This window comes from Phalangium opilio, unplaced genomic scaffold (assembly GCF_054372755.1).
Source record: "Phalangium opilio isolate 3A_F unplaced genomic scaffold, DU_Popi_V2 ptg000062l_1, whole genome shotgun sequence".
Classification (NCBI taxonomy): domain Eukaryota; kingdom Metazoa; phylum Arthropoda; class Arachnida; order Opiliones; family Phalangiidae; genus Phalangium; species Phalangium opilio.
In genome coordinates this window covers 1,632,671-1,647,418 of record NW_028324179.1, presented here as the reverse complement: position 1 = coordinate 1,647,418, position 14,748 = coordinate 1,632,671, and the positions used below count along the sequence as shown (strand labels likewise).

General features: G+C 40.6%; 1 protein-coding gene across 1 annotated transcript; it reads right to left on the bottom strand.

Annotated features, from left to right (window-relative positions):
* Positions 1 to 220: 220 nt before the first annotated feature.
* Positions 221 to 9,574, bottom strand: LOC149663472 (uncharacterized). Its single transcript, XM_089842186.1, has 3 exons — positions 9,475 to 9,574; positions 974 to 2,010; positions 221 to 625 (listed from the first exon to the last, which is right to left on the bottom strand). Exons 1-2 carry the CDS (start codon positions 9,572 to 9,574, stop codon positions 1,049 to 1,051), a joined length of 1,062 nt encoding a protein of 353 aa, XP_089698312.1. The 3' UTR covers positions 221 to 625; positions 974 to 1,048.
* Positions 9,575 to 14,748: the final 5,174 nt, after the last annotated feature.

Sequence of the window (14,748 nt, the reverse complement as noted above, 5' to 3'; positions counted from 1 at the left end):
GGCTGACAGACGGCGATAAAGAAAAAGCCTTCGGAGTCCGGCCCCTTAAAGGGGGTAGTTTCGAGGGAACGAAATTCAAATGCAAGGCGCGTCCCTTGAATTCGTAAATACCGACGTTTTACGCAATTATAACATTGAAAACTTATACAATTAAGTTAATTTTAAGAAAACAAAGCACTACTTTCAAAGTCTAAACGACGATAAGAGAAGGCGAAGTAACGGCAAAAATAAATAGGGGAAAGTGTCGGACTCTCTCCTTCGTCTGTGACATGCATTTGGAGGGGTGAATGCATACTCGAGAAATCTGTTTCATCCCCCTCGCCTATTCACCATGTACCTAAGATAATTTGTGATATTGCGCGTGAAGAAATAGTGCGGTTTTTTTAACATTACCTGCTTTTGACTGAGGCTAAAAGTGGCCACTGCAGTTTATCGTCACAATTCTAGGAGAGCGGTCGCTCTCTTAGATAAGACTTGATACCGCCTCTAATGCTAAAGGAGGGTTTTTGATTGGCCGTAACTTTTTTCGTATTGTTTTTGCTGCTTTGAAATTTTGGCAGTGAACTAAAATTTCGGCTCTAATTTTGTGGTTAAAATTTCAAAGAGATCCAACTAATAGTTAATTCTATAATGAAAAAAGTTGTTAAGGGTGGTTTTAGAATCCATAAAATTAATCCGACATTTGGTGAAAGATACAATATTCTTCCATAGACATAACATGGGAATTTTATAAAAAAGAGCATTTTCTCCGAAGGCATATAAGGAAAACTATTCACTCGTTACGTTTGGGAACCATCTTAAATGAAAGATAACACTTCAATGTACCTACTTTTTAAGTTTCATAAACATCAATTAAGTTTAAGTATTGGTTTTAATCATTATTAACACATACTTTGACTTACGTTGTTTTGGGTATTGGAATTACAGCGTTTTACCACTGTTATTTAGCCCTAATTTTTTAAATTGGACTTACGGCGTTTTTGTCGTGATTCACGCCGTTAGAGGGATGTTAAGCAAGAAAATATGGCGTTTGAGCTCTTGTAGGTGCTTAGCCCGGGTGCTTGTAGGTGCTTGTGGGTGCTTGTAGGTGCTTGTGGGTGCTTGTGGGTGCTTGTAGGGGCTTGTGGGTGCTTGTGGGTGCTTGTGGGTTCTTGTGGGTACTTGTGGGTTCTTGTGGGTACTTGTGGGTGCTTGTGGGTACTTGTGGGTGCTTGTGGGTACTTGTGAGTGCTTCTAGGTTCTTGTGGGTGCTTGTGGATGCTTGTGGGTACTTGTGGGTGCTTTTGGGTGCTTGTAGGTACTTGTGGGTACTTGTGGGTACTTGTAGGTACTTGTGGGTACTTGTAGGTACTTGTAGGTACTTGTGGGTACTTGTGGTTACTTGTAGGTTCTTGTGGGTGCATGTAGGTACTTGTAGGTTCTTGTGGGTGCTTGTAGGTACTTGTAGGTTCTTGTGGGTGCTTGTAGGTACTTGTAGGTTCTTGTGGGTGCTTGTAGGTACTTGTAGGTGCTTGTAGGTACTTCTAGGTGCTAGTGGGTGCTTGTAGGTACTTGTGGGTGCTTGTGGGTGCTTGTAGGTACTTGTGGGTGCTTGTAGGTACTTGTGGGTGCTTGTAGGTACTAGTGGGTACTTGTGGGTGCTTGTAGGTACTTGTGGGTGCTTGTAGGTGCTTGTGGGTACTTGTGGGTACTTGTGGGCACTTGTAGGTACTTGTGGGTGCTTGTGTGTGCTTGTGGGTACTTGTAGGTGCTTGTGTGTACTTGTGGGTTCTTGTGGGTGCTTGTAGGTACTTGTGGGTACTTGTGGGTGCTTGTAGGTACTTGTGGGCACTTGTAGGTACTTGTGGGTGCTTGTAGGTGCTTGTGGGTACTTATGGGTGCTTGTGGGTACTTGTAGGTGCTTGTGGGTACTTGTAGGTGCTTGTGGGTACTTGTGGGTGCTTGTGGGTGCTTGTGGGTACTTGTGGGTGCTTGTGGGTACTTGTAGGTGCTTGTGGGTACTTGTAGGTGCTAGTGGGTACTTGTAGGTGCTAGTGGGTACTTGTAGGTGCTAGTGGGTACTTGTAGGTGCTTGTGGGTTCTTGTGGGTGCTTTTAGGTACCTGTGGGTTCTTGTGGGTGCTTGTAGGTACTTGTGGGTTTTTGTGGGTACTTGTGGGTGCTTGTAGGTTCTTGTGGGTACTTGTGGGTGCGTACTTGTTGGTGCTTGTGGGTACTTGTGGGTGCTTTTGGGTACTTGTAGGTACCCCAGTCACACGAGTGTTCCGCGTTCGAGTCGGTTCGAGGTAGATTCGTCGGTTTATGGTCTAGTCGGTAGTTACGACTAAAATCCGACTCTTATCCAACTTCAGTTGCCAACTCCGCTTTGCAGTCGGCCGTGAGAACAATAAAATAGAGTTGGCTGATAGTTGCATTTTATGTCGGTTAATGTAATGAAGGATTGGGTCGGCTGCTTGACTCCTTACCAACTAACACGCGTTTCTATCAAATAAAAGATAACAATATGGGTCTAGAGGTCGACATATCCGACGGCCTACCGATCACACGGAAAATTTCAGATTTAGTTGTAATGAAGCTTCTTCCGCGTTTGAGTCGGTTCGAGGTAGATTCTTCGCTTTATGGCCTAGTCAGCACTTACGACTAAAGTCCGCCTTTTATCCAACTTCAGATACCAGCTCCGCTTTGAATTCGGCCGTGAGAACAAACAAATAGAGTTGGCTGATAATTACATTTTATGTCGGTTGGTGTAAGAAAGGATTAGGCCGGCTGCTCAACTTCTTACCAACTAACATGGGTTTTTATCAAAATAACAACAAGGGACGAGAGGTCGGCATATCCGACTACCTAACGATCATACTAAAGAATAGTTATAATGAAGCTTCTTCCGCGTTTGAGTCGGTTCGAGGTAGATTCGTCGGTTTATGGTCTAGTCGGCACTTACAACTGGTGTCCGACTCTTATCCTACTTCAGTTACTAGCTCCGTTTTGAAGTCGGACGTAAGAACAAACAAATAGAGTTGGCTGATAGTTACATTTTAAGTCGGTTCGTGTAAGAAAGGATTAGGTCGGCTGCTCAACTCCTTACCAACTAACATGGGTTTTTATCAAAATAACAACAAGGGACGAGAGGTCGGCATAGCCGACTACCTACCGATCAATACTAAACATTTCAAATTTCGTTATAATGAAGCTTCCGCGTTTGAGTCGGTTCGAGGTAGATTCGTCGGTTTATGGTCTAGTTGGCACTTACAACGGAAATCCGACTCTTATTCAACTTCAGTTGCTAACTCCGCTTTGCAGTCGGCCTTGAGAACAATAGAATGGAGTAGTCTGATAGTTACATTTTATGTCGGTTAATGTAATGAAGGATTATGTTGGCTGCCCGACTCCTTACCAACTAAAATGCGTTTTTATCAAAGTGAACTAGTGTATCAACGGTTTAAGATTTTCTTAAACATTAAAATAAATATAATTAATATTATATATTTTCTTCGATAACTATAAACCTTATTGCGCGTTACATCGTTTAAAAAATAACTATTGAACATTCTTGAGAGACTAGACTAATATTGATGTTTGAAATGAAGCATACGCCTATTGTTGTCTTACTCAAATCGGTACATAAGGTTTCGAACCTTAGTAATGGATAAGAACAGCACAATTGCGTGAACCTTTGATGGAAACTGCACCATTGGGAGGCTGGAAGTTTCTTATAACCCTGGCCGATCGCCGCGTACATCTTAACCTTAACGATGATGATGGAGCAGAAGCCAGTAAGTTCACACTGGTGTCCATGTGGGATGGACAAAAGACCAGATGAAAGTGGTGTTTAGAAGACAGTAACTACAACCCTTATAGCCGACCATAATTAAGCTTTAAATCCGACCATAAACAAGCCAAAAGCCGACCATAAACAATCCATAAAGCCGACCATAAACAATCCATAAAACCGACCATAAACAATCCATAAAGCCGACCATAAACAATCCATAAAGCCGACCATAAACAATCCATAAAGCCGACCATAAACAATCCATAAAGCCGACCATAAACAATCCATAAAGCCAACCATAAACAATCCATAAAGCCAACCATAAACAATCGATAAAGCCGACCATAAACAAATCGTAAATCCGACCATAAACAAGCCATAAAGCCAACCACAAACAAGCCATAAAGCCGACCACAAACAAGCCATAAAGCCGACCACAAACAAGCCATAAATCCGACCAAAAACAAGCCATAAATCCGACCACAAACAAGCCATAAACCCTACCGCAATTAGATTAATAATCCGACCATAACCAGATAACAAAGCCGACTTCTAGTTTGATAAGGTAAGAGCTGGACACGCTTACTTTTTAGAGTCGGTTAAAGTGCTGGCAAAATTTCTATGACCGGAAGTCGGGCCGACGCTTAAACGGATAGGACATTTCGACGGTCGAAATGAAAGTTTACCGACGCTTTTACGTCAGTGTTGGTTGGACCTCGAACCGACTACGTCGGTCCAACTTCGATTTGGGTACTTGTAGGTACTTGTGGGTGCTTGTAGGTACTTGTGGGTGCTTGTAGGTACTTGTGGGTGCTTGTAGGTACTTGTGGGTGCTTGTAGGTACTTGTAGGTGCTTGTGGGTACTTGTAGGTGCTTGTGGGTACTTGTAGGTGCTTGTGGGTACTTGTAGGTTCTTGTGGGTGCTTGTAGGTACTTGTAGGTTCTTGTGGGTGCTTGTAGGTGCGTGTGGGTACTTGTAGGTGCTTGTGGGTAATTGGTGCATTCTTAGTAGTCTCGTGGACTACTGACCCCCCTCCGATTTAATCTTTGAACTGGACCAGGCAATTTTTAAACTGGTCATTTGCCTTGTGTCACCGCCTTATTGGAGTCGGCTATGCCTGGAGTCCCAACCTTGAAGGAGAGAGGATTGGATTGGAAACCCCCATACCTATGGCGTTGCCTGTGTACCCCCACCTACGGCACCATAGCCCTCCCAGCATCCTCAGCGGTTAGGTAGGGTCGTACTGGACGAAATTGTAAAAGGCGCTCCCTCTATCTTCAAAATAGAAGCTAGTTCTCATACAAATAAAATGGCGCTACGCGGCAGCACTTAGCAATCACCTACCGAAGGGTAGGGGCGTGTGCGAGGTACATTGGGAGAGATACGGTGCCGCAGGTCGCCCATCATCATTTCCAATCCATCTCTACTCCCTTATCCCTGTCCCAGCCCCACGCGACTTCCAACCACTAGCATAGCCCACTCGATCACGCTCTCTTTTCCCCGGCTACATATTTTGAAGATGGCACTTTTTAGGCGTATTAACAATCTTGGATCATCTTTGTGAACTTTTAGGGTAGCCCTGACTATATTTTGTTTAAGGTTTTAAGCCTAATATCAAACAGACGTTAGTTTATGCTACAAAAAAGTTTGAAATTGACAATCTCGGATCGTCTTTGTGAAGCTTTAAGGATATCCGAATTTCATATTGGGCTTATGACAATTTTGAGCTAAATGTTAAACGGACATAAATCAGCATTTTTTATAAATTTTGTAAAATTGTCAATTTGGTCCTATTTCTGGAATTTTTAGGGGGGCACCTCGCGTTTCAATAAATGATTGTAAAAAATTGTATTATGTTAACTACAATAAGAATACAAACATTTATGGATTTACGTTTTTTTCAAGTATCATTATAAATAAATGTCTGATTGAGCTAAAGTTATGGTCCCCTTTATATTTGTTTCTGCTTAGTGCAGATTTTGAAAATGTAAAACAGTTTCTTGACATTCTTAATTAAAATGAAGACTGAAGGAACAGATATTAATCAAAAATGTCTTGATTAGAATCAAGACCTAAAAAGTATCGATAAGACTGAGGTTATCACTTGTCTGAAGGATCAGATATTAAGTTTTCTTTTTAATTGAAACTTAAATGCATGCTTAAGAAAAAACAACGTTCCATTACCGTTTTCCGTTGAAATAAATTATTTTACTGGTAATCAATTTCAAAAATTTACTTATCTCGGCTTTTCGACCACAATTCCATTCCCCGAAAACATTTTATCATTACATTAATTACTTTTGGGAGATAACGTGTCAAAATAACCTATAAAACAATAAAAAACTGTAATAGCAGTCTGTTTAGCCATGACAACAACCTTTTAAAAGTAACAAGGACTATATAACCATTTCGAGACTAACAGGACCTGAGCGAACTATAGCTTAACCTGCTACTAGCACGACCAGGGAGAATTGATGTAAACTGGAGTTGAAATTTCATCATGTGCAACCAGCGGCCCTGAAACTCCCATAGTCCCAGTGTGTGTAGAACATAGTTTTTTCGCTGTTATCTGCCAAAATCAATCTTTCTAGGTAGTGCCGCCTCCTCACTTGAATTTTTCATGATATATTAAGGTTTGAACGAACAAAATTCTGGATAACTATTTTCACTACCATGTCCTCTGCTAACTTGAAGCAAACTTTCCTCTCTTTTTGCTGCTCATTACCGGTGCCATTCCCTTGACTTTCTGTTCGTTATAACTATTATCATGAGTTTATTTATTTCAAACCAAAATAAAAAATGGATTCTTTTTCCTTTTGTGCTACTTAGAATTTACAAATATATATAACGTTGTGCCGTGACATATCAAATAGTCTCTAACCATTGTTAGAAACTCGAGAGAGAAATTGGGCAGTAACACTGATCATGCCCTGAACTATGAGAAAGAACAACACGACGGTTGACTAAAGTACACTTGATATTACATCATTTTGCAAAACCGCGAGTAAAAATCTTACTGTCCCTATTGAATTTGGCGCCATTGGTTTAGAATAATTAAAATGTTCCACTGCGAAGCGTGCCGGTCACAAATCGGGATGTAACGTCTTTAGGAACCTTAAAGCGCAAAACCATACACGTACTCTCCCAAAAGTAATTAATGTAATGATAAAATGTTTTCGGGGAATGGAATTGTGGTCGAAAAGCCGAGATAAGTAAATTTTTGAAATTGATTACCAGTAAAATAATTTATTTCAACGGAAAACGGTAATGGAACGTTGTTTTTTCTTAAGCATGCATTTAAGTTTCAATTAAAAAGAAAACTTAATATCTGATCCTTCAGACAAGTGATAACCTCAGTCTTATCGATACTTTTTAGGTCTTGATTCTAATCAAGACATTTTTGATTAATTTAATTTGATGATGTACATGATTGCTTTATATTTAGTTTGCTAATATTGATGTTATTTACTAATATTAAAACGTTTTAACTCAGGGCCTAAGTTTAAACGAAATTCTAAAGGATTTTAGCGATGAGTTTTTTTTTTGAATTAAATGATGATTTCAAGAACATCTGCGGCATTTTAAATTTAATTTCGGCTTGCTAACGTTTTAAACAAACTTCAACCTGGTTCAAACGAGAAAATAACGCTAAAGAAAATAGAACAGAGCGCGGAGGTCCGAGGTTGTGACTCTTCCTTGAGATAAGCCTATGCCAAATTCTCCGGTTTGGTGGCGTACGAGCGTTATTTTCGGGAAAAATGACATCATCAACTACAAATCTGATTGGCTGATACCATTTTAAACACCTCTCACGCGCTTGAGCGTCTCGAAATGCATGTCAAGCTAAGGCAAAGGCAGGAAAATATGGCAGTCCGACACTTTCCCCTTTTTATTTTTGGTAACGGGCAACGAGAGGCAAACATTTTTTTAAATGGCAAAAATTAACGGTAATCCAAAGGCTTAGCGCAATTTCACCGCCTTAAAAAAAGTGCCAAGTTTAGAAATAGATTGTGGGACAATAAAAAGGTGGAAAATTATGATATTAGGCTTATATTAAAGCTTGAAACCTACTTTATATTATATTTAAAATCCATCCATAAGCAAATCCTCAAAAAATATGAAAATGACAACGAAAAAGGACCCACTTTCAAATTTTTAACCCCTTAAAAAAATGGCGGCCGCAAACGGGGTGAAAAAGGCGAAAAGAGCTATCCAAATGACGATTTGGCCGGCCATTTGGCTTGCCAAATGTTTGGATAGGGTTTGAACCAAATGAAAAGGGATTTGGAGTTACAGAATACCGATTAGTGTCATTTGGGGATGAATCGACCCCAAATACAAATCATTTGGATTAGGAACGATCCAAATGCAGTTAGAGAATAGGGTCCCAGGCCTTAAAGTCGTCTTCTAGCTCAGTGGGAAGATTTACATCCCATCCTAAACTCCCAAACTTTTTGCAACAGCATCTTAGCGCGTATAGTGAACGGTCCCAAAAGTCCAATAGGATCAAAAGTTTGCGAAACCATGCTTAAGGTGTGGCGTCTTGTTTGCTTTAGGGCACCTGCCGCTTTTATTAAGTTTTTCGCTTGGCTCTATAACCCCGATATTCTCTTTCACCCACAAGAATCTTACAGCGTCTTTGTCATTTTTGTTTAAGGTAACTTGCAAGTATGCTTGCTTAATATACGCGACAATCGCAATTTCATTTTTTCAAAATCTCAGTAGTAAGAGAAGAAGATCGGGATTGAGGTATGGGCCGGGCGCGAAAGGCAGTTTGTAGTATGGGAGGATCCATCTAGTACCGTTCTTAGTTAGGGGGTAGAGACGTTTTCTCTTATCACCCCTTGATGGGGCATGTAAGAGGTTCCAGGTTTATTTAAGTCTTTCTCATTTTATGGGACAATTTTTACAATCAGACTTTCTAATTGGTCGTTTATGACGTTTTTGTATTCCCTATAGTACACGGGATCTTTTTGAAACTTTCTTATCAGCCCCATTAATCTTTTTTGGGCAACGTTTTTGTTGTCATGGAGCCGTTCTTTATCCACCTTCCATGGAAACTTTACCTCATACCTTCAATTTTTGGACTCTATATCTTTCAGAAAGGTTTCTACAGTGGCGTCGTTCAAATTTTCTGTGACTTCCTTACTGTTTATACCTATTCCTTCTAGTTCCCAGAATTTTTTTACTGTCGCGCTTAATTCCTTTATCCCAGCAAATGTTACTACCCCCGACGCCACTTCGTTATTTCCTGATTTCGTGGGTCCCTGCAATGCCCATCCAAAGGTGGTTTCCATAGCGACCATAGAGGCGCCTAATCTCTCTAGGTTTGTGGTACAAATTTTGCAGTACAAATCCCCTAAACGCTAACGAAATAGACCATCAAACAGCCCGCGTTGATGAGCCTTTAACTGATATTTTTCACCTCGAACTGTTGGCAATTAAAAGTGCCATTGAGTGGTTAATAACAAATTCCGTCGCCTCGGCAGTAATTGATACAAACAGTCTGTCCTCTCTGATGGCTTTGCATAGTCATAGCCATAAAAATCGCATAGCTAACATTATTAAAACAGCCCTTCGTGACCTAGGCGACGTCACACTTTCTTGGCTGAAAGCGCACCAAGGCACGCTGGGAAACGAACGGGTGGATTTCCTAGCCTAGGAAGCTACTACCAATGCTGGTCAGTCCATAAACTTCCTACCAACGAAAACATCGACTAAGCGACTTTTACAGGACGAGTCCAAAGGTATTTGGCAAAGGCGGTGGACAACATCAACCACAGGACGACACACCTTTGCCATTTTAATACAGTCTCTCTCACACAAGAGCAGCCAGATTACTATAAGTCACAACTGCTTACGGGTCATGGCAAAAGTTAGCACCTACCTCGGTGGTGCTATCATTAGGAACCGTAACCCCTAGCATGAGTTTGTTGCTCGAAACAGGGGTATAAAAACTCTAAATAATGTCCCTATCTACTCCTCAATAAACAATCTTACAACGTTGCTTAACACCTTTCTCGGACATGCCTCTCTTCTATCTGGTGACTTTATTGCAAAAAATCACTTTGGGGCTCACCTCACGATGACAGCCGTGGAGACGCTGTTGTCGACTTTCTACTAACTAATGATTTATACGTCGCTAACCACAGCTCCTCCCCTGCAACATTTTCCACTTCTAACGGCAGCAGCTGGATAGGTGTTACTCTCGTTTCCGATGATTTACTGTCGCGACTTCATGCAATGCAGGTTTTAGATGACTTGGACAGTCTGAGTGACCATCGGTATATTACTTTTGAGCTTACCTCTCAACATCGAGCAACTCAGTCTCTCTCATACCTATAATACGACCAACGCTGACTGGATCATTTCACTCTGAAGGCAGCTGAGTGTCTTACAGTTTTAAAGCCGCCTAATTTTACTGGAGCCGACGTTGAACCTTTTGCCCGGAAACTAACAGCTCACATCAAAGCTACTTGTGACGCTACTCTGAAAACAAAGAAATTCCACAGACATCAAGCTGTCCCATGGTGAAATACGGAACTTACCATCTTCCGGAAAAAGGTTCGGGCATGCCGACGTCGGTTTCAAGCCTCTCGGACTGTTCGGTCCCGTCAGCGCTACGGCATCATTTATAGAGAACAACTATCTAAGTACAAACGTTGTATCACTAAGGTGAAACAAGACTCATGGGCAACCTACTGCTCATCTGTGCCAGTCAGTAATCCATTCTCGCTTCCCTACAAGCTTGCCTGCAAGAAATATCGACCAAATCCTAAAATAGCATCCGTTTTTTTACCGGATGGTTCACGCACTTCATCGGTACAAGAAACGTACGACACCATTTTGAACACTCTATTCCCTGCGGGAGACCCAACAACAGACACCGCCACGCACTCCCTTATCCGCCATGCTTTTACCACACCTCCGACTACACCAGATGGTGTAGACGTTACCTGAATTACAGGAGGTTCTCGATCACTTCCCTATTGGGAAGGCCCCTGGTCTCGATGGCTTGACCATCGAAATTATACGTCGTCTATACAGTATCAGACCAGAAGTCTTCTTGGTTTTGTTTAACGCTTGTTTGGAACATCACTGTTTTCCCCGCGTCTGGAAAAAAGCAAAACTTCTACTAATTAACAAGCCAGGTAAACCTGAAACACTAAGCACGTCTTACCGACCACTCAGTCTCATGCCAATACTAGGGAAAGTTCTTGACAAACTAATCACAAATCTTTTGTACCATTTTCTGCATGTACATAGCCCATTTCATCGAAATCAATACGGTTTTCGTCACGATCAATCAACGACAGCGGCCCCTAATAAAGCAGTTAGCAAAATTAAAATCAATAGGGCTTCGCACGTCTATTATTTCCACCGACATTACTGGCGCCTTTGATTGCGTCTGGATTCCTGGCATTTTAGAGGCTCTCAAGCGGCGTCAATGCCCAAAAAACTTATACTGTATCTTTGGTTCCTTTCTTCAGGACAAGGAAGCCGTCCTTATAGACTCTACCATTAACATTACGCGCAACATATGACGAGGATGTCCGCATGGTTCTTGCTGCGGTCCACTCTTGTGGAACTTGGTAATTGATGGTGCTTTAAACATTCAATTTCCAGACGGCTCCGAGGTCCAGGCTTTTGCGGATGATATCCTCTCTTTGGTCTGGGCTAACAGTCGTTCCAAACTAGAAAACAAGGGCTATACCATTCTTGCTCACTTAAGCGCATGGGCACTTGATTTCAAATTGACCTTTTCAACGAACAAGACACAAGTACTTACTTACCTTCGCTCTACTCATTTCAAAAGGAAACCGCATACGCCTCGATACCCGATCTTTAAGCTAAATGGAGAATCTCTAAAGCACAATACTGAACTCAAATACCTGGCGTAATTCTTGACGTACATACATACAAGACGTTTAACTCGAAAAATTAACCGTGAAATTATGTATTTGCTTAATACTGACAGAGAATATGTCGAACTGTCCTTTTAAAAGATTGCAAGATCTCTGCATCCTGTTAATAGGGATTAGGCTTGAGCTGTTTACATAGAATGTATCAGGGTTGATTCGTAAAAGTCGGGGAACATTAAAATTTAATTTTTCCAGTAGGGAGGGTATTGGCATTAAATTATGTAACAATTTGAAAATAAATTTGAAATCAGTGAGTAAACACAGACTTTTTATAGTAGGGAGTCCAAGGAGATTAAGGACACCTTCATAGTTATATTCTAAATTTTTAAGATAATTTCTAAAACAGTACTCAACAAATTTTTTTTGAACTCCCTCTATTTTAGCGAGAAGGTAGGCGATACAACCCCCCCCCCAAGCAATCCAGCCAAATGTTAGTCGCGATCGGACCAGACTTAGAAATAGGAGCCGAAAATGCGAAAGAGAATTCAATTTCTTAGTTAACTTGTATGAAACCGCGAGTGTTCGCCGGCAACGGTTTACACAGAAGTGAATATGTTCATAAAAATAAAGTCTGTGGTCAAACTGTACGCCCAGATCTTTAATAAGATCTTTTCGAGGAATTTTGTTTGAATCGATGACGTAATTCGTGATCACTTTTCGGCAAATGCGTCTTGTGTAGGTCACATGGACTGATTTGACTGGATTTATTGGCAAGTTATTCTTAGAGCACCAAAGTGCTAACGAATCAAGGTCCTGTTGCAATAGTGCACTATCAGATTTACAATTTATACTCTTGCATATTTTTTTATCATCGGCGAATTGGAAAAGCTTGGAATGATGTACGGCAAATTGCAAATCAAAAATGTAAACATTGAACAGAAGTGGGCCCAATGATGACCCACATTATATTATACATTATTAATATAATTATTATACAGTATTAATATAATTATTATACAGTATTAATATAATTATTATACAGTATTAATATAATTATTATACAGTATTAATATAATTATTATACATTATTAATATAATTATTATACATTATTAATATAATTATTATTATAATTATTAGGGATCGTATGGCGCACTGCAAGGCGGTTTGTGAGGAGGCTGTTTCACATCCGAAGAAGTTCTGGAGTTACGTAAATGGAAATATTCGGGATAAATCGCATTCCATAGCACTGAAAGTTAATAACACTATAATAACCGACAACGACGCCATTGCTAGGGCGTTTCGGTCGCAATTCTCCACTATTGCGACGGATACCACCTACGTTAATGATCGTTACGATTACGCCGGTCCTCAAATTGCGAGTAATCCATTTACCTGCCCTAGCATTTCGGCGGACGATATCCGCAAGGCCATTAAGAAGCTGCCTGCAAAATTCTCCACTGGCATGGATGGTATTCCGGCTTTTATTATTAAGGGCTGTGAAGATACATTCGTACCGATATTGCAGCATATTTTTAGTTTATCACTTCGTAAACAAACCTTCCCCACTCAATGGAAATCGGCCATAATGGTCCCTATCTACAAGAGCGGGCCGGCATGTGAGGCTAAGAATTACAGACCTGTTTCACTACTTAACGTCTTTGCAAAACTGTTTGATATGGTTATGCACTCTTGTTTGCAGAGTTGGTTCAGCGTTTTTCCCAACGATTGCCAACATGGTTTTCTACCGGGGAAAAGCGTTGACACTAATCTGACGTGTTTTTTGGACTTCGCGGGACCTGTGGTCGAGGGGCAAGGCCAAGTCGATGTCATTTATCTCGATTTGGCTAAGGCGTTTGACCGCATCTCCCACGGAGTCCTTCTACAAAAACTTCATTTTATGGGCATTGGCAGTGAATCTCTTGGTTGGTTACGCAGCTATTTATCAGACCGTGTTAATGTGTTAAAATGTAACGGTCAACTTTCAGATGTGTCTTATAGGGTGAATTGCGGGGTACCGCAAGGATCCTCGCTAGGACCATTGCTTTTTAATATATATCTGTATGACTTGCAATCCTCGGTTAAGCATTGTACCCTATTCCAATTTGCGGATGACAACAAAGTTTGTCATATTATAAATACACCTGACGATTCTGCGAAGCTACAGGAAGATTTGCATGCCATTGCCCATTGGTGCACTCGCAACAACCTAGCGATCAACCCTTCCAAGTCCATACACGTGACTTTCACAAGAAGGTTTTGCCGCGAGGTGCATTCCACATATAGTGTTGCTGGCGCGGTAATTCCGCAAAAATTGCAAGTAAATGACTTGGGAGTTATTTTTGATAGGGAACTATTTTTTCGCGAGCATATAGCCAATTGTGTAAATCGATGTAGGCGGACGCTAGCTGTCTGTTATAAACTATCTCGCTCACTTAAGTCATTACATCATTTTAGAATTTTGTACCTTAGTCTAGTGCGCTCTCGTGCCCTGTATGGTTCTCTGGTATGGGGAGGGTGTAGTCTGTACCTTCTCTATCGAATAGAAGGAATACAAAGAAAGTTTATCGAGTACGTTCATAGTTTTTTTCTAAGTCATTTACCATATATTTACGAATCTCTTTTAAATGAACTAAACCTTAAGTCTTTGGAATACACCATGAAAATTAACGATGTTAAATTTTTATTCAAGTTAGTTCGTAATATTATACCATTGAGTGCATTATTAGTCAAACTAAATTTTCTAGTCCCTAAAAGTCTGCGACGGACTCAGACGTTTTATGTCAAGAACCGCAAACTCGATCCCATGCAACGTATGCAACGACATTATAATTCTTTTGGTAGCACTTTCGACTTGTTTTGCATGCATTATAAAGATATTCGATAAATAAATATAACATATGTTGATATCTATTATACAATTTTGAAATAACAAACTATTATGTAACAAAGTAAACTATTTTAACAAAGTATGTAGTTATGTCTCGGCACTATTGCCATTTTTTTCTTTTCATTGTACTGCACTGTATGTAACTTGTATAAGCCCTATGTGTATATTCTCGTGAACCCTCGCGGTTTTTTGTATACACAATAAACAATCTTTTCATTTCATTTCA

Coding starts and splice junctions, on each gene's coding strand:
- LOC149663472 (XM_089842186.1), bottom strand. CDS start 9,574: ATGGCAAAGGTGTGTCGTCCTGTGGTTGATGTTGTCCACCGCCTTTGC. Junction 2,011..9,474: donor CTTAGTCGATGTTTTCGTTG/GTAGGAAGTTTA, acceptor AGTACCCACTAG/CACCTACAAGTACCCACAAG.